The 20,985-nt window shown below is 45.8% G+C and overlaps 2 protein-coding genes across 2 annotated transcripts; both read left to right on the top strand.

The window, feature by feature from the left end:
• The first annotated feature begins 2,756 nt into the window (after positions 1 to 2,756).
• mdm4 (MDM4 regulator of p53) lies at positions 2,757 to 9,913 on the top strand. Its single transcript, XM_079748136.1, has 11 exons — positions 2,757 to 2,966; positions 3,352 to 3,430; positions 3,541 to 3,615; positions 3,756 to 3,889; positions 3,975 to 4,024; positions 4,533 to 4,597; positions 5,656 to 5,755; positions 7,193 to 7,353; positions 7,441 to 7,629; positions 7,720 to 7,788; positions 7,908 to 9,913. Exons 2-11 carry the CDS (start codon positions 3,368 to 3,370, stop codon positions 8,478 to 8,480), a joined length of 1,479 nt encoding a protein of 492 aa, XP_079604262.1. The 5' UTR covers positions 2,757 to 2,966; positions 3,352 to 3,367; the 3' UTR covers positions 8,481 to 9,913.
• An 8,291-nt stretch (positions 9,914 to 18,204) lies between these two features.
• On the top strand, positions 18,205 to 19,932 carry myog (myogenin; the record flags this gene model as incomplete). Its single annotated transcript, XM_079748138.1, has 3 exons — positions 18,205 to 18,774; positions 19,490 to 19,589; positions 19,805 to 19,932. 3 exons carry the CDS (start codon positions 18,205 to 18,207, stop codon positions 19,930 to 19,932), a joined length of 798 nt encoding a protein of 265 aa, XP_079604264.1.
• Positions 19,933 to 20,985: the final 1,053 nt, after the last annotated feature.

Genomic DNA, 20,985 nt, shown 5'->3' with positions numbered 1-20,985 from the left:
TGTCCGGGAAGGTTCATTTTATACATCAAGCCACTAAAATATATTAGACTGAACTACGTAACTATAGTGATCTTCGTGTACTTGAGTATGTTCACCAGTAGGCGGCGCCATACTTTCCTTGGGACAGGTCTAGACTAGTTCGCCGTACTTGAGCATCCGTCATCATTTTGAATCTTCTCGAGCCTGCTTGATGTTACGTGTTCAGTAGTATCTGCGCTTTCCTTGCCAATAATTGTTTCTCTGGCCATCCAGAGTAACACAACGCGGGCAATAATGTTATATCCAATAAAGTTAGACGCGATGTCTAACTTAATGGATAAAAAAAATCCCCATTATTATTCCTTAGCTCTTACACTTCTGTCCTTTTGCTGTATTTGAACCATCAAGGTTCCTTGTGCACCGGTACTCTGTGATGAGGGAACATGCAGAGGCCAATGGGTTAGAGGAAGCAGAACATCTGGATGCTCACACAATGGAATCTGGGAAGACACATTACCATGATGATTCAGATCAGGTAGCCCATCACATGTCTTCAGTGTCTTACTATTGAACATTATTGAGGCATGTATGATGGTGAACCTATTTTCACACATCTGTTCTGTGTGCCGTTACAGGACCTGTTAGAATAAGGCGTGGACGTATCAAAAGGACTGTTCGTCAAAGGATCTTCAAACATGTGATTAAAGTAGCATCTTCAAGACACAGCTACCCCTCTTTGCCTGCTGCCAATAAACTCTATTTCTGAGTGTGTGTTCGAAATATCTAGTACCTCTGGTGGATAGAGAGCGCATTTCTGTTTCCTGTGACAGAGGGAGTCGCCAACCATGTGCACACAGAGGGAGTCGGAGAGAACTATGGTGGCCTTGGAGAAACAGCGTTTGGTATTGTTTGGTCTGTCGCTAAAATCTTCTTATCTCTCACGGCCCTGAGGTGTGTGGGGGGAACGATATGCCGACGTTGACCCTGGTACTGGGATGTCCACACAAGTTATTCCAGCTCTTCAGTGCAGTCATTAATTGTAGCATAGAATAGAACAGACACAATTGAATGATGTTGCTTCAGTCAATGATGCTGTTGGTGTCAAGTTGCATCAATGACTGACAAGTTGAAGGCTGAAAGGGACAATCTTGTTATGACGATTTAGGCTGTAACCGAAAAAATATGTTGACTTCATGATTAAATATTTCTTTGTTTGCGTGGTGGATATGAGACTTGAATTATTACCAAAGCACTTTGATTGTTTGTCTAATGTTAAATATAATTGTTTAAACAAAACACTTGTCCTTTGTGCCAATATCATAAATAAAATAGGAAAACAACTCTACTTGAAAAACAATAAAATCTAGTTTGCTAACTATTTGTCTGACCATAGGTTCAGATAACATTTTCAGTGTCACAATTATAACTTTTCTCACATTAGACACATGTGCCGGGCTTGTGGACCATTCTATTTCAAGCCAAGGCAATATTACAGCAATAAATAAGCTATGGTAACAAAATGATCTCATGTAAAGGCCAAACCTAGGACATTTAGACTAACTTACAAAAGTAATTTAGCCTATGTTCAAGCAATTGGTTAGTTATTAACATACAGAACAAGTCATTTTTATGATTTAATTTTGCACTGTAACTACAGATCTGTGAAAAAGCAAATTCATGTTTCCACCTTATTTTAATTTAATTGTCGTTGAACTGTTTGTGCCAACGCATTTGACTTCCATTTGTTATTGCATCAATCTTGCATTTCTGTGAATATGAGAAAAAAAAATCCCCATTATTATTCCATAGTATAGACATTTAATAATATTCTTATATTTAGTAAATATACCATCATTTATATGTACGCGTGTTTCTGTTTGACTAAAGGCAAATAAAACTGGCTACACTGTTATCACACTCTGCAGTACAGACTCTTTGTTTTGCAATTTGACTTACATTTCTGGTTCAAGGCTTTATATGTGATGTTATCAGTAGTGTATAGATCAGTTCTGATAACAGTTATTGAGATGTGTCCGGGAAGGTTCATTTTATACATCAAGCCACTAAAATATATTAGACTGAACTACGTAGCTATAGTGATCTTCGTGTACTTGAGTATGTTCACCAGTAGGCGGCGCCATACTTTCCTTGGGACAGGTCTAGACTAGTTCGCCGTACTTGAGCATCCGTCATCATTTTGAATCTTCTCGAGCCTGCTTGATGTTACGTGTTCAGTAGTATCTGCGCTTTCCTTGCCAATAATTGTTTCTCTGGCCATCCAGAGTAACACAACGCGGGCAATAATGTTATATCCAATAAAGTTAGACGCGATGTCTAACTTAATGGATAAAAAAAAATCCCCATTATTATTCCTTAGTATAGACATTAATCATTTTCTTATATTTAGTAAATATACCATCATTTATATTTACGCGTGTTTCTGTTTGACTAAAGGCAAATAAAACTGGCTACAGTTGTTATCACACGCCGCAGTACAGATTCTTTGTTTTGCAATTTGGCTTACATTTCTGGTTCTAGGTTTTATATTTCATGTTATCAGTAGTGTATATATCAGTTCTAAAAACAGATATTGAGATATGTCCGGAAAGGTTCATTTTATACATCAAGCCACTACAATATATCAGACTCAACTACGTGAATATAGCGATCTTCGTGTACTTGAGTATGTTCACCAGTAGGCGGCGCCATACTTTCCTTGGGACAGGTCTGGACTAGTACGCGGAACTTGAGTATCCGTCATCATTTTGAATCTTCTCGAGCCTGCTTGATGTTACATGTTCAGTAGTATCTGAGCTTTCATAGTCAATAATTGTTTCTCTGGCCATCCAGAGCAACACAACGCGGGCAATAATGTAATATCCAATAAAGTTAGGCGTGATGTCTGTCCACGAAGGTTAGCTAATATAAGTGGTTTGCTCTTTATTGTTGGATTAGCTGGTTAGCTCAGTTAGCGTGTTTCGTAATGGGTGAGTTAACGCGCATCGCCACCAGCATCATGATCGTTTGGCCACCTGCTAAAACTTGTGTGTACATTAGTGAGGACTTAGATAAAGTGTACGAACAAATGCCTTATTCTACGTTCAAGCCCTACATGACATTAATCGCAGTAAATGATATTACGCTGTTAAGGTTTTTTTTAATCATTATTCCATGAACATAAATTACGTTACAGTAGACAAAGATTGCTTAACCCCAACATCCTTTCAAACACGCCGCCAGGGGACATTTATATAGGAATAAGCGCGGCTAAGTCCAAATGAGCATGATGCTATGCATGTATATGTGGGCCCAGGCTAATATTACGGCTCTGGAACAATACGTTATAACTGAATGTGCCTTTCTGTATTTCAGGTTCGGCTGGTTTAATATGAGCTCTTTATCACCCCAGCCCCTGAGCTCATGCAGAACACTACCTGGAGAGGGGAGTCCGGTAAGAATCCGAATTTAATGACGACCTTATTGTCTTTAACTGTATATAGTATATACACACATCTTTAACAAAGGTGCAATCAATGCTAAAAGAAAGGTTTACTATTTAAGGTCCAGCCCAAAGCGCCTCTCCTGCAAATCCTGCGTGTTGCTGGAGCCCAGGAAAATGTATTTACCCTTAAAGAGGTTGGTTGTTATAAATAAGGATTAAAATACTACGTCTCGCATTGGACATGTTTTACTTGCAGTAGTGTTGCAGCAACACCAACATGTTGCCCCTTTTCCAAACGTGGTTTTATACAATACCTTTCGTTTTTTGTCTGTAGGTGATGCATTACCTGGGACAATACATCATGGGGAGGCAGCTGTATGACAAGCAGAGACAGCACATTGTGCACTGTCAGGATGACCCACTTGGGGAACTGCTTGAAGTGGATAGCTTCTCAGTCAAAAATCCAAGGTAAATACAGGTTAACCCCACCCAATGACCTAATTCAGTTTTGCATTTGCCTTGTTTAAGCTTGCATTACGGTTTCCAATTACAGCCCAGTGTATGAAATGCTGAAGAAGCACTTGGTGGTGGTTGGGGCTAGCAGTAAGTGCTTTATTTATACATTTTAATGTATGGCATGTTTGTTTTTTGTAGAACATTGGAGGGAACATATTCGTCATGTTTGGTCATGCGTTGTATAACATTACTGTATTTTGTTCATTCATGGTGCTATTTTGATTCATATTAATTTTGTTCTATCTTTTCCCCTTTTTGTTTGAGTGACTTAAATACAACATTAGTATGGGGATATATATTTACCCATAATGATGAACTTGTTTTACAGAAACAGGAAGTAAACGTTTCTTCTTCACCAATTTCCTCTGTTAGCCTTTACTGTTTGTAGTGTGTATGTGTGTACAACAGTGCATCCGTTCATTTTGGCAGATGACAGCATCTATTTTTCTTCTCTTTCTGCTGAACCTGGAACGGCCGACGGCAGACTATGGCTGAGTGATTGGTGCCTGACTGGGTTTAAACCAAAAGTAAAAGTAGTAATGTTAAGGGTGGGATGGTTTGCTCTTTCTGTTACTGTGTCTCATTTGAAATGCAGACGCTGCTGAGAATCTTTCTTTGGGCCGTGAGTGTGTTGAGAGCGGAGTGGAGGATCGTGGTCAGGTAAAACAGAAGCATGGTGCTCGGAAGAAACAGAAACCCCTCCGCCCTGTCACCCCACTACACACAACTCCGGCTCACATCAGCACTGGTTTTGGCTCCAATTAGTCTTTGTCCACCGTGTGTGTGAAATTTTTGACTTTAGTGGTCCCTCAACGCGGTCAAACTAAAGTTTCCTCGGATGCTGTTGACTTGTGTGCAGTGGGGCGGTGGGCCTTGGCTGCTGTCTTCATTGGTGTGCATATTGTACAGAGTGGCACCGTCTCTGTACGACCCCATCCGTGGCACTGGTCTGGCCGCGTTGCCCACACTCTTGTGTGACGCACCAGCTCCATCCAGTGGATGGGGGGGCAGAGTCACTCTCTCTGTCTGTCACAGAGTTCTCTTCTCTGCACCGGAACCAGTGGGGAAAACACAGCTCCTGATCCAGGGGCAGGCCCCCACGATACTCTGTATCCTCCTCTTTTGTCCTCCTACCCCTGCTCTCCCAAACCCCTCCGCTCCGCCCCTAAACCCCCTGACTGCACATTAATAACATGTTAAAGGCAACTCGGCATTAGACGTGAAGAGCTTTGATGCAGCCTGTGCAACGGACATTGGTTCTCAATGGTAACAATATAATCTCTTTAGTGAGTTATGTCCCACATAACAATGCTTCCAAACCCCTCCTACTTGAACCAACCTAGATGCAAGTTATCAAATATCTTTATAAAATAATTGGATGTAGATCGATTATTTCTAAAATGTATCCCAAAACGGGTTCCTCTGGAGTATTAAGCAATCTGGCATCTATACATCTTTATTTAACCAAATTAAATTCCCTCCTTTCACAAATCCTTTAGATTTCACCCCGTCTACAACATTGTACTAACCCAACTGCCCAGGCCATTGTTTAGAACCAAGGAGGTCTGGTTATACCTTACCCCCCCCCTACCCGTCCCCCATCCCAACCAATCCAGTTTCCCATCCCGCCCCTCTCTGGTGATGGAGCTGTGGTTCCCCCTTGTGCCCAGTTACCGCTCTGTTCTCTAATTCTTGATGTTCTCCTCTGTCCAACGTAGATGGGTGGGGTGGGGGCCGTAGCAGGACTGGAGCCCGGCAGGGAAAGGCCCCTCCTCCTGCCGACCCCCTCCCAGAGACGACCCCGGGAGTGTGACCAAGGTAATGGTAGCAACGTCTGTTGCCACGATCCGTCCTGCTATGTAGGAGATCTCACTGAGTGTGTGGCAATGGCTGGTTCAGCCTGTGCTCATTGATGGCTCAATGCAAAACTGGTGTGCATCCTCAACCAGCCCCAGAGTCTGACCCGGGCCAGGTGAGGCTGCTTAAACCAGCCATCATCCACACACAAACTCCACAGCAGTGTTTCCGCTAGAAAAAATTGGTGCCGGTCATCATGTGACGTTTCATTTTAACGTTATTTTTTATTTTTACTTCTTTCGATATTTGGCAGCTGCGAAGCGTGCCGCTGCTGACTTAAAGTCAAATGTGTCGAGAGTGTCTCTGCTGCTTGCAATGCGCATAAGCCTCGTGACTCTTCCTTCCCCAAGGCGGCTTCGCCTAGCAGTCTTTATTAGAGCTTAGATCAGGCCCAGAAAATCAAACTCGACCCGGCCCGAGCCCGTGCACGTTCTGTCCGAGCCCGGCCTGGCCCGACACATTAACTGTAATGATGAGCCCGATTTCAACCCAACATTTTTTTTAATACATGTGTAACTTGGTACACATTTGTTACTTAGGCCTACTCTGCTAAATATATATGTAAGGGATAATGTATACAATGCCGGTCATTATCGGGAAAATAAGCCCCTTCAGGGCGAACAGGACACCGACGCGCAGCGGAGGTGTCCTGTTCGCCCTGAAGGGGCTTGTTTTCGATAATGACCGGCGACGTTCTATACATTATCCCGCTTATTACACGGCTACTTGCCAAAATTAAAAAATAACTTCGCGTGGTGTGACATTTTACAATTTAATCGTTACCAGCATTCGTTGTGTTGATCAGCAGTGAAATAGTCCACCAAAGACGTTGACGTCGCTTAGCAACCGAAGACGCTGGGGTTGACAAGTTACCGGACTACTTACTACCCATGCAAGGGAACGGAGCGTTCCACGCCATTGAGGAGACCCGAGTAATAAAGGCCTATAATATGTCTGTTTATGGCATAGATTTCTCCTCAGATTAGGCCAATAAAGCAATGATTAAAAACACAAAAAAAAACACAAACGCTCGATCAAAGGCCCGGCCTGACCCGGCTCCAGGATAGTGTTGGGAAATATCGGCCCGACCCGCATTCTTTTACATGAATTGGCTAAACAAATGACCACTGTAAGCATATTTAAACACAATTCAAATTGTGCAGAGAGAATTATTTCCATTGGTCATTCTGACCGGAGACATTTAGAATTTTCGGTCCTACTCATTTTTTTCCGGTCAATGACCGGTAATTACTGGACACCGGAAACTATGCTCCACAGTAAGGTTGGGTTATTCCAAGTGATATTGGGATGTTTGTCAAGGTCTGAGATCCAAGCAAGACGATTGAACCGGCCATTTTCTGTTTTGCAACGTTTAACAGTTGTTTGGTTTCCCAACAGACTCACTTGATGGCCTGCCACGGTCAGCCTGCAAACGGCCCAAACTAGACGTCAATCTGGACGAGTGGGACCTCTCTGGTCTGCCATGGTGGTTCCTGGGCAATGTCGGCAGCAACCTCAGTCGCCGGAGTAACGGCTCCACAGACCTCGTCACTAACCGAGTAAGCATATTGTAACATGAAGGCCGCTGGTGCGGCGGGTGCGCAAACCGCTGCCATGACTTGAGGGGTCCGCTGTCTGCCGCGCAGGAGCGGGACACGGCGGCCGTGTCGGACGCCACCGGCGAGGACCTGTGGTTCCTGGAGGAGGGCGAGGGGGTGAGCGTGGAGATGAAGGAGGCGGCGCTGGAGGCCGGCGGAGAGGGTGAGGTCTCCCCGGAGGCGGAGCCGGAGCCGGAGGCCACGGGAGCAGGGAAGGAGGACAAGGCCGACGGAGAGGTAGGTCGCCGCCGCGCGGTCTCATTGGTCGTCTGGTTAGCGGGAGTGTTCTTCTATAACCTCTTGCTAAATGTGTTTGGCCGGGGTTAGATCCAGGAGGAGCCCGACGAGGACTCCCAGTGTCTGAGCGACGACACGGACACAGACATCTCCACGCAGGTTTGTGTTGTCTCACTTCTTAGCCCCCGCTCTCATTTCCGTGTCAAACGCGTCTTCTCGGTTGGAGAAGTGCGCTGTATGCTCTTGTTGACGCTCGGTGTCGCGCTGCGCCCTCCCAGGACGCCTGGCAGTGCACAGAGTGCAAGAAGTACAACACCCCTCTCCAGAGGTACTGCGTCCGCTGCTGGGCCCTCCGCAAGGACTGGTACAAGGACGTGCCCCTGCTCGCCCACTCCCTCTCGGTGCCCGACATCGCGGCCCGTGGCTCCTTCGGCTCCCCGGACGAGGAGGACGACAGCGACGGAGGACTGGACGTGCCCGACTGCACCCGCACGGTGTCGGACCCGGTCGTCCTGCCCTCCCACTGCAGGCCCGACCGCTTGCTCCCCACCCTGGGCTCGGCCCTGGGCAAGGGCCCCCTGGCGTTCGGCCTGACCAAGGAGGAGGCCGTGTCGGGGGGCGAGAGCCAGGAGAGCGTGGGCATGGAGGTGGAGGTGGAGGTGAGGCCCGAGGCCCTCCTGGAGTCCTGCCAGCTGTGTCAGGTGCGACCGCGGAACGGTAACATCATCCACGGACGCACCGCTCACCTCATCACCTGCTATACCTGTGCCAAAAGGCTGCACAAGTCCCACGCCCCCTGCCCTGGCTGCGGGAAGATCATCCAGAGGGTGATCAAGATATTTGTAATATAATTGAATGCAACCCCAATTCCCCCCCCCCCCCATGTCATAACAATTAATTATTTTATGGGTAAAAGTTTCACAACACACACTTCTCAAAACACCTAGCACTTGTATGGGACGTTTGCTCATGGGTGCCATCTACTTTATTTGACCTCAACTTTCATTTGTTACTCAAGAAGGCCAATGTTCTGTGCTGCATTCAGTTTAAAGAAGGTATAAAATGAGGTATTTATTTAATTTATTGCAGGTCCACAATGTGGACGGTTGTGTTTATTAGATGCTATAAATGCCTTTTATTTGTTTCAGGCTTTATCTATTTTGGAATTTGGACGCGCTGTCCTTTTTGCCAGACTGCATCGTTGCCATGTGATGCGTGTGATGGTTCTTCAGAACAACCAGTGGTTCATTCGTTGGAACACTGGTTTCTCTTTCAGGCCCTCCCAGCCCCTTTCCTTTGTGGATTAAGATCTGTTCCCTGTCTGCTTTAGATTTACACTATTTTGATGGAGGTCTAATAGAGCTCATCTTTTATGCCTTGCTTTTGTTTCCTACATCCAGAGTACCTTACAAGCAAAACCCTCAAAGTACATTTATTTTATGTCCTGTTTTATTAATATGCGAGTGGACTATAACAAGTTTGGTGAGTTAAAGTCCTGTTTTCTGTTACTAATTGTAACAATTTCAACAGTTGAAGTGAATCTGTTTGGGACTACAATTGAAGTATTTATATGCTGTATTGTTCTCTTAAAGGGTGACATTGTAAGCTAGCCAATGACCAGTATGATGTGCCATCATATTATACGAGAAGGGATTCTCCACCTTTCTTCTGAAGCTATGGCAAATTATTAATTGTATTTAAGTTATTTACGAGGGTGCTGCAATCCTTCAGAAGTACACCTGCAACTTGGACATGAGAGGCCGTGCCCTGATGGTTGACTGCACTTGTTCAGTTGAGCCATGAGACGGGAAAGATCAATGAACACAATGATGGCTCATTGGAAGCAGAAGAAGAAGAATACTTTCTCTACTTTCTATGGATTGACCTGAAAGGACATTTCAATACCTAGTAAGGTCTGAGAAGGTTTATGCGTTACACTGCCATGTAACTTGTTTTTTTCTGCGTGTTTGTGTGTGTGTGGTTCCCCAGGTCTTGCGTGAAGGCTTATTGCTGAATTAATTTTGCTTAGCCCAAAGGATATGGATATTTTATTAACTGCATAATCCTTCCACTGCAGTGAACCCTGCTGCCAGCAGGGGGCGAGGAGTCTAAGTATCGAAACTCAGCACGCAAGTGTGGTTTGATTAGTTATATTAGCAGTCCAATGGAAATACAGAAAGAATGCATTGAAGTAATAATCTATTATATTGAATAAAAAATGTTCACCTCTTCAACAAAAATATAAAAATAATAATCTTCAAATAAAATGACCTTCAATAAATGATTCCACTGCTTTGACCTGTGTTTATGAGAACAATGTATACTTTGGTTTACACGATTAAAAAACTAACATTTTATCAATAGAAAATCGTCTTTTTGTAGACGATTGAATGCATAAGGTTTGTAACTTGTTTTCCACTGTAAGTCTTATTTTGATAAATAAAGAGTCAATTTAAAAAAAAAATTCAAGCAAAAACCTTTATGGACTGTCTGGGCTAAATAATAAGTCTTTGTAAGACTGACCAGCTGTTATTTCCTCTCCCTAGCGACAGCGCTGCCCTCACACCTGCCCTTCTCTCTCTTCTGCCTCGTCACTCCTCTCACTGCTTGGACGCTCCTCCGTGTTGCACTTTTACTGCGACGCGGCTGCAATCACTGCCTTCTCTATGGCGGATGACCTGTCCGGGCTAATCAGGACCTGCTATAATTAAGCTGCCGCGGTGGAAAGTGTTGCCTCGCGAGGGGTTGTTTCTTGGGGAAGTCCCCTATGTGACTCCCTGTCCATCAAATTCCAAACGGGTAAAGCCTGGTCTATTCTGAGTTTACCACTCACGTCCCCTTCTCCTTTTTCAACATTTCAACCTTTATTACGTCTTTTATGATCAGACATACCTCTGGAAATAAGAAGCAAGTGATGAACTACAGCTCTATTAAAGATGATGGAGTGGAGTACTTTAACTGACTAACATGCTAACTTAATAAAATAAAGGGGAACGTGAGTGGGTGATATGTACCTGTTTCATAACCTTTATATATACTTTATTATATTATACTATATACATATAAAGTTAATAATTGTGTGATGCAAACAAAGTGCCAAACCCTCATAGGTTTACAAGCCAACACAAGTACCGTCGCAGTGGTCAGACATTTAATTATATTTAAGTCACCTTGCAGATCGGTCTTCCACTAAATAATCTGCTTGCTTTCACAAGTATAAAATCTGCTATCAAAAAGGTTCCTTTCATCCAGCCAAAGAAATTAAGTTAAATAGAGGACATTGTATTACAAAGTATATCGCTTTTGTCTTTGTAGACAGGACAGCACAACAGAAAATACATATGATATTATATACTCTCATAAGTTGTATTATTGAATACAAGTAATTGGTTATTCAGTCATTTAAAACCCAGATTTGACCTATCTCCATTTGATCCAATAAACATTGAATCTTCATAAACCTGACAAAGCCGCCAATCGAAATACCAAAGTGAAAAGGTGGGGACAGAAGAGGAGCCTCGTTAAACAGCCCCCATAGAGGCTATGCTAAACATGTTCCATGTAACTTGGTGAGAGTTCTTCACGTTCTCCTAGAAGTGCTTTCCATCACCTTGCTTCAAGGCAGAGGGGATTCCGGGGACACTAATATGTGTCTGACGCTCTCCACTATACTATTCCACCTATTTAAGAACCATCCGGAACATGTGGCTTATTCACTGCAAGAATGGGGTGCTCTGCTCTTGGTGGACAGAGTCTGGCACCCACACTGCCGGGGGGGGGGGGGGGGATAGTGGAACATGTGGGCTTACCAACCGGGACGACATAACTGCCGGGGCAACATGGCACTCATAGCAGTTTGGCAGTCATTAGAATGGCATGACCTAGGGAGTGGTTGAGAAGGGGGATCTACATGTTTCCATGGTGACACTACTACCTCCAGCCCAACATCCCAGAATAACATGAATGCATTCTCTGTATGCGTAAGCAACACTTCCTGAAGGAAGAAAAAAAGAAAATAAATAGTTAGGCCGTGAGGTTCGGTGGCTCACATTGTTCTAATTCTTGTCGGAGGGCATTCTAAACGTTAATATCTTTTATGATTCTGCTTTTTTTTTGTGGGATGCTCCACCGCAGACCTGGCTTTGTGGAATAAGTTAACACGAGGGTCAGGATCTCTCCTCATCTTGGTGCTATCCGACCATTATGGGGGAATTATTGCCACCTCATCCTGCAATTGCAAGCTGCTGTGGTGTGTGGGGGGGGGAGCGGTCGGAATGGGTCGTGCAAGCACGCACGGTATCTGTGACTTTTTTCCCTCTTCGACGGACCGTCTGCATGCCTGCCGAAAAGTGAGCCCCAGCCTGTTTACCCTCTGACTCTTCCTCGCGTCTCGCTACACATGTAACTCTATCTTTACGGCTAGGATCTTTCCCCTCACCTACACACACACACACAGACACACACGCTGATACATACACACATACACACACACCTACACAGACACACACACACACACACACACACACACACACACACACACACACACACACACACACACACACACACACACACACACACTTTCCCACTGTTGTGTCAGACTTTTTGTCCGCTCAAGAAACAAGGTGACTATATGTGTCCCTCCGCTGACACAGGAGAAGGTCACTGAAGCCGGCAATAAACAAAGATGGGGTTAAGAGTGGCGGACAAAGAAAACACAAAAATGGCATTATTAGACATAGGTAGACATGAGTAATGTTTAAAAGGGAAGGGTGGGGGAGGCGACTCCACCAAATAAACAGGGTCAAGGCAGCGCCGCCAGAGAGGCTGCGGTCAGGCCCAGAGTCTGGCCCTCAGATATGGCAGAGGGGTCAAGGCAGAGCGGAGCTGGCTTGGCATCTGGGTCAGACATAGTTCTCTGTGCAGCCCTGCCCTCGAATCTCACAACATCGCTCCGCAGGGCCATAACACTTAACACCCACGGGAAGAATTCTGTCCCAGTGAGCGTCCGCCGGCCCGGAAAGGGTTCACTGCTAGGGCCTCCCAGATATGCTATGTTGATTGCGGGTTGACACTGTGGTAATATCTCAGTGCTAATTGGCAATCCTCCTTTTTAGGAATTTGGTTAATACACCACTGATGCACTCCGAAGTCCCTCGTTTCCAAGTGGCGTCAGTGTGTTTCTTTTGTGTGGTTGCGTTTTTTTGGCCTGAGAATTCAGGGGGAAATGGAGGTTGATTGTGCAATAGCTTTGTCTGGAGTGAATCGTCTTTCATAGGGGAGTGATGTGATATTGATCACCGGGGACTGTGATCATTATAGTCTACACTTCAACACAATAAAGTCTTATATTGAGGCAATCATGCAAAGCACTTGGCGGTAAAAATTGTGGAAACCATGTGGTCAGAAATTAACAGGGGCTCCGGGCATTCTTTTTTTTTGATTGCCCTTGAAAATGGGATGAAGGGTTTAATGGGCTAAACACACCCGTAAAATAACAGATAATTGACATTTACTCTGCAAACTGATCTAAATTGTTTCATTGCCATCATTCATTATTGTTGTAATATTGTTTAGCAACCATTTGGTGAAGTCGCCCTGGCAAATGATCTGGAACGCCTCCAAAATGCATGACGCGTGGCCTAAAGAAGCCCTTAATAAAAAAGTGCATTTCTGTTGGGTACGTGTGTAGGTGGTAGGAGTATAAATGCAGATCCAGGGCTGCAGATGCCAACCCAGGGAAGGGCAGTGCCGGGCTCCGGGGCTCAGCCCATTCTTGTGATTTAACTTGACACCACTTGCACTAAGACTGCGACAGCTGCGTATGTGCATGCTGGCCGTTCTGTTTGTTGTAGGGGATTACTCGACGATAAAAGCCCCCAGTGAGGAGGCAAGAACTACTGTTTCTCCCTGACTTAGATGGCTTTCCGTAGGGGCCCCAGTGGGACCTCTGTAATCACAGGTGTGGGTGGGGGGGGGGGTCTTCATTTCATTCTGAAGGGATGAATTGGAGAATTCTAGGGGGGGGGGGGGGGGGCGATAGTGTCGCATCACCTTTACCCATCCGTCACATGACGCGACACAGGGGCTTATGTAAGGTCCATTACTCAACAGAATCTGTATAGAAGAGGGAGGGGGCGGGGGTTATAGGGGTGTAGTGTAGGAGTCAGACCCTAGATGCTCACTATTCACCTGTGTCTGTCAGATGAACGTGTCCTGGTAATGTTCTGCTGAGGGTGAACTTGTTGTTTCGAGCGGAGCCGGTTATGAATGGGAGCGAAGAGCGCTACCGATTAGCATGGTGGACAGGGTGCACTGATGAGTGAAGCGCTTTGATTAAACTGGTATCCTGCCTTAGCAAACTATACAGCACAATCCGAAAGCTGTCTTGGTTTTGATGTAGATAAATACATTACAAATGAATATTGAATCATAACTTTCTTTGGAACACATAGAATAGAAAGGGACCTGTCACTAGGGTGACCCTAGTCTCTCGGGAAGGAAAAGCAATCTTCATAATAGTTTCAGGTGATTGTGATCATTTATTATAGTCTACACTATAGGTGTAAGCTTAGTACATATCGAGAGCCAAAGCACTTTGGGGTAAAATGTTGGATACTCCAGTCAGGCGGCCAATACAGATACGCCTGCATCACTGGTCTGGCTGTATGGTAGTCTGTGTTCATAAATGTTGTTATGCAGATGTAAAAAATTATATTTTATTCCTCATTTTGTTGCTTTGTCTTCTGCTGCTTTTATTTTCTATTTTCTTTTTTTTCACTTTATAGGGCTTATTCATCACAATGCATCATAGGGTTAGGGTTAGACTGTTTCAGTATTGTTAAAACCTCTCCCAGTTTCAAACACAACAATGTTTGCCCATAATGAAAAATCATTACACCATTCATTCAAAAATAATGCCCATAACACAATAACTAGCATTCCAATGCTCCTATGCTTCCCAAATGGACAACGGTCATTGAGATATGATACGTTGTGATACACCAGCCCTATTTTAACAAAGGCTCAGCCTCATCAGTCTCTACCATGGTCTGCATCGACTATACCGAGACTCTGACAGCACGCCTCATCTCTCCCTCTATTCTGGTATCAAAAAGGTCCTGAACAGACCACCGCATGATAAATTCCCCCATCTAACATGTTGAGGCAAGCCACTGGTAACAGTTAGCGGGAACGGACCGATCTGCATCATTCCCTCCCAGCTGTTGTGAACTAATCTGCTGCTTGTCACAGCGAGAGGCTGAAAGCCAGGGCTGGTGACAGGGCACCACCCCTGTACACACAGACCAAAATAAATGCTGCTAACCTTGGGTAAAAAGCACATAAGAAAATCCTATTGTTCATATATTACTTGCTTGCTCTTTCAATGTTTACCATAAATAGTTAGTTCAAAAGGCAAAAAGCATAAGGGATAACGGCCGTTACATTTACAGAATCTAAAACAAGGTCAGGACATCAAATGCTGTTATTGGATAACATACAATACCATTAACATTTAGGACTAAACTTTTCATCACTGTGCTGTTGTGTAGCTTTAATTGTTGTCTTCCTTTTAAGCCTTTTATTTCTTAAGTCTGTTTTCGAGTTGGATTATAGAAAACAGTTTTCTATGGTGCTGTGCTAAACTAAACTTAATTTAACTGTTATAATCTGAACTGAGATAGACTGAACCAACTCACCTTATCTTAACTAAACTACACTAAGCTGAACTAAACAAAAATAAACAAAACTAAATCTAAATCAAGCATAGTACACGTGTACAAACCCCGAACCATAAATGTTTGTTGATGTTATTTTCCACTGTTATTATTTAGAATGCTAAAGTGGCTCCTGGGTTCTGCTGACAATGGCTTTAAATGACACAGAGGGGGGGGGGGGGGGGGGGGGGGGTGTCATTTATGAGTGACTCGGACACACTGCCGTTCCCCTCCCCACCTCCTTCCCGCTGTGGCCCACAGCTCCACACAGAGCTCTTTGTACTCACCCCGCCATAAGTGAGCATCCATCACGGCCTAACCTGACAGCCCACAGCAAACCCTGCACGCACGGCCTCCGCCCTGACCACCAGCCGGCCCTGAGCCCCCCGTCGTTAGACCACTGCGCCCCACCGCTCACTGTGGAGTCATCATCGGGACGCTTCCAATCCTAACCTATGTACAGCACTTTTAATTTTTTCTGAATGCGTGTCATTCAAGAGCAGGTAGAGGCGTATTCCTGGAGGAGATGGCGGCACGCGTAGTCGCAGCGGATCGAAGCTCTCCATTTCGGTGCCTTTTTGTATGTCTGTTTTGACAACATCACGTTTTGTAGTGCGAATCCCAACTTCAGCCGACAGGACCTTCCATATACAGTATATATTAGTAGTAGTGAACCGGACCGTCTGGATGACATTTACATTTTGCTGTACTATATGCAATGACAATAAAGACAATTCTACAGCGGCATCTCCCAGGTTGGAGTTAGGCATCGTGCTCAAGGATGCCTACGGGTAGACCGCAGACATTGGGGTTCTCCCCCACCACCTTTCTGCTGGGAGTCCGAGACCCTCACCCCTAGACTGTCCTGCCCCCCCTGCCACCCGACCGAACCCTGGCTTGTTCTTCTCCTTCCAGAACCACACTCCTGGCCCCGGTCATTTGGGATGAGTACTCTGTCTAAATGATACGCAGTAGCCGTTCCTGGCGGTCGGCGCAGAAGACAACTGCCTACGCGGAGGTCTTCCGGCCAGGAGGAAGTGCATGGGTGTTTGTCCCCAGCTAGTTGAAGGCTGTCAGCGTGTTGGCTAGGGAGCAACAACGTGAGCGATGTCCTGGACCTGGAAGCACCTGGTGGCTATGCTAACCCCAAGGGCTGGCTGGAATGGCTCAGGACGACCTAGACCAGTTCATTCACCTCTCAGAGACCTTCTCTACGTTGTCTCCTGGCTGTGAGACAAAGCAGGGTCTGGCATCAGTCACCTCAAGGTGCTAGTGCTCCTGCTCTATTCTCATTACATCTTTCAGAAAATCTTCTCTGGTTGTTAATGCACACTACAGATGCATTGCACATATGGCCAGAAAATGTACTCTTGAAGTTAAGTAGATGTAGATTCCCTAAAATCGTCAGACAATGGCGCATGGCCATGTGCATTGTGTGTATCAACAACACAATATGTGGTGATTGATTTGAACCAACTGGCTCATGAAAGGGGGCGTAGCCATCTGAGTCTGATCTTCGTCAGATGAAACACAATAACAACATCACCTGACTTTCTTTCTCTCCTTTCTCTCCTAAACCAGGAGATAAATAACTTCTTGTCATTGCTAAGCGTTGGCTTGCAGTGGAGAGGGCAGCTGTCTCCAGACAGTCTCTGTCCTTCCACCCCCGTCTCTCCTTACAGGAGACTTCATGTGGGGTGTCATGGAGGAGGACGCAAGTCTGGGATTAGCTCATTAGGGTCCGGCTCTTTGATCTGCGCGATATCCCCTTTCTATGGCGACTCGATCACATTCAAGCCTAGTCTGGACATACATGCCACATACGACACACATACTACACATAGGTGCACATTCAAACATAGATACCCACCTCAACACACATAAACACTTTCACACACACAACCTACTTATCATGGACACAAAGGAACACACACTTAAACGCACACACACACACACACACATACACACCATACACACAAACACACACACACACACAAACACACAAACACACAAACACACACACACACACACACACATACACACACACAGCCAAACATACACACCCACACATATCTTAAACACACACACACACAAACACACACACACACACACACACACACACACACACACACAAACAAACAAACACTAAAACACACACAAACATACACACACACATACACATTAACATACTTAAGCACACACACCAACACCAACACCCCCCCCCTCACAAACACACTTAAACATGAACACACACACTTAATGCCAACCATCCCACACACACGCAGTACTACTCTACAGTCACATTCTAAAACACACACGCACACAAACACACACACACACGCACACGCACGCACACACACACACACACACACACACACGCACACACACACACACACACGCACACACACGGGCACACACACACACACACACACACGCACACACTGACCCTAAGGCTCCGGGGAAAAGGCCCAACAGAGATGTGAAGTGTAGATGTGCAGCAACAGCTAAACGTCGGGTCAGATTTCTGGGGACTGGTGCTAAATTTAACCCTGTGATCCCGCAGCAGGCACAGGGGTTTAAATGCCAGCCTACAGTTGCTCCGCACCAGTTGTTCTCCTTGTGTCTTCCTCTCATCACTAACTCGAGCCTGGACAAGGAGAGGCAGCCCCTCCACGCACCCACACCCAAACACAACCGCAGGCGTGCACCCAGGCGTACATTCGCCCGCTCGTCCCCCCAACACACTCGCCCAGCTCACGCCGGACCTAAGCAGGGGAAGCAGGGCTCCCCCATCCTGTCCCCGGCAAGCGCCTCACGCCTCAGAGGACCCACCCCTCTCTACCAGGCGAACCCCTCCAGCATGGAGCTCTTCGAGACCAACCCGTACTTCTTCCCCGACCAGCGCTTCTACGACGGCGGCGACTCCTACTACCCCTCGCGCCTGCAGGGGGGATACGACCAGGCGGCCTACCAGGACCGGAGCTCCATGGTGGGGCTGTGCGGGGGGGCCCTGGCCGGCGGCGTGGGCCTGGGCGGTGGTGGCGTGGCCCTGGGGGGCGGCATCCCGGCGGGCATGGAGGACAAGCCCTCTCCCTCCAGCCTGTCGCCCGACTCGGAGCCCCAGTGTCCGGGCCAGTGCCTGCCCTGGGCCTGCAAGCTGTGCAAGCGCAAGACGGTGACCATGGACCGGCGGAAGGCGGCCACGCTCAGGGAGAAGCGGCGGCTGAAGAAGGTGAACGAGGCGTTCGAGGCGCTGAAGAGGAGCACCCTGATGAACCCCAACCAGCGGCTGCCCAAGGTGGAGATCCTGCGCAGCGCCATCCAGTACATCGAGAGGCTGCAGGCGCTGGTGTCCTCGCTCAACCAGCAGGACGGCGAGGCGGCGGGCCTGCAGGGAGGCCAGTTCCGGCCCAACGTCGCCGTGCCCAGGGTGAGTACGGCCGGGCGAGGGGGGCGTTGGTGACGCGCGTTGGAGAGGGAGAGGGAGAGGGAGAGAGAGAGAGAGAGAGAGGTTAGAGTTGAAATAATTGTAATTGGAATACATTTTTGAATAGGAACATTCCACAGAGAGCTAAAGGGGCTAGATGAAGGACATTCATTTTTTTTTGTCATTCTGAAAAATGCGAGAAAGCATCGCATTTTGTTATTTAGTACTATCACGTTTGCTGTGTGTGCGGTTAATTATTTATCTAGTCTAATAATCTTGACATTTAGTTTCACCTCACTTACCGGTTTAACAGAGTTTATATATTGTATTTAGGGTGTATGCTGTATGAACTGCTCATTTGATCTTTACCAACATTTATTAACACATAATAGATCGCACATACACACATAATCTAAACATTTGAATTAATAAAAGTAAATAACTACAAATGCCATTAGTAGCCAGCGATTGATAAAAAATTCAAATGGGATTCCTCCGAGCGCTCATTTGAATGCAGCCATAGCAACGCTCTCAGACGAACCCGTGTGTTTGTGAATGAAACGGCATTCGTTCCTCCATTCACGGTATTTGCTTGCGGGCGCGCACTTGTGTTACATTGCATGGCAGTGTGTGAGGCGCTTCGTAATGGGAGTGTGCAGGACTTGTCACAACACGGGGTGACTGACAGCACCGTCTGCATATGTCTCCATGGAAACAGGTGTCGTCGTCAAGCGAGCCCAGCTCAGGCAGCACCTGCTGTAGCAGCCCGGAGTGGAGCAGCACGCCAGAGCAGTGTGTACAAAGTTACAGCAATGAGGGTAAGAACGTTCACACACACACACAAACACACACAAATCAAAACACACACACACACACATACACACATAAAAAATGCACACACAAGCACATACACACACACATGCACCCACACATTCCCACTCTTGCACAAAGGCTTTGGACAGGACATTAATGTGTGTGTGTGTGTGTGTGTGTGTGTGTGTGTGTGTGTGTGTGTGTGTGTGTTGTTCCTCAGAACTTCTCGGGGCCGCTGAGTCCCCAGATCAGGGGAACATGCGCTCTCTCACCTCCATCATGGACAGCATCTCAGCAGTGGAGGGGACCGTGGCTTACCCAGTGGTGCCTCTGGACATTTCCAAGTAAGCCCCCCCCCCCCCCTCACAAAATCGGACAAAACTGGAGATTTTCAATTTCGAGAAGAAAGGAAGATAAGAAGGACGGTCGACCGCCGATGACAATAAACCGATCAGCAGATTTCCAACTGATTCATTCTCCAGCTTTGTATCTCCTCTTCCGTCTTCTTCTTTCCAAGGGGTTTCGTCTTTCGTGCCATGCCGCTTGCTGTTCATTTTGTTTTTATTTTATTCATAATTTCCAATATGTCTGCTAGACAGAAGCAAATTCCTCTTAAATTGTTCCTAACCAGCGGTCCATGTGTCCCTGAGACCCCCACACCTCCCTGCATGACGACACACCTTTAGTGACCACAGTGGGTCTGTTTGATGTAGCAACCTTAGAAGCCTTTCTTTTATTTTCTACCTGTTTTCTAACCTTATTTAAAGAAATGTTTCTTTTCCGACAGCTTCCCTGATATGTTGTGTTCTCTTTTGTGTGTGTGTGCTTTAGGCTTAAAAACGTTGAGTTATTTTGTGGGGCCAATATGTACCATGGCGGTTTTGACCAAGATTTGCTTAATTTAAACTGGTTATGATGTAAATACGTTCCCTTTTTTACAGAGTGGTTTTGCTATTTTATTTTCTATTTTTTGCTAACTTATTTTTCTCATCTTTTATAAACTAAGATTGTTGTGTATTTGTAGATGTTTCCAAAGTGATATTTTCCGTTCAATTATTGCAATTAAACTATTTCCAATACATTCTTTGTGTGGTTGTAATAAGAACACAAAACAATATCTTTAGAAAACAACTTTACTTTATGTCTATATATTGTCATAAATACAGTACACTTTTAAATAGCCAAATAATAAAATCTTGATTTGTCAGCATCATTTCACACCTGGAATAGACACACATACAGTACTCATAGCTGCCACATAGCACAGTACACCTCTTAGACACGTTGAAAAAGAAAAACGGTTGTAAAATAAAATAAAAATATATTATACACGCATCCAACGCTTCGATGGTTCACCAAAATTGCCACGATCTCATTGGACGAGGAGGTCTGCCTGTGAAG

This window comes from Pollachius pollachius (assembly GCF_949987615.1).
Source record: "Pollachius pollachius genome assembly, chromosome: 12".
NCBI classification, from domain to species: Eukaryota; Metazoa; Chordata; class Actinopteri; order Gadiformes; family Gadidae; genus Pollachius; species Pollachius pollachius.
The sequence above is the reverse complement of the archived record's forward strand: the minus strand, read 5'-3'. Positions and strand labels throughout refer to the sequence as shown.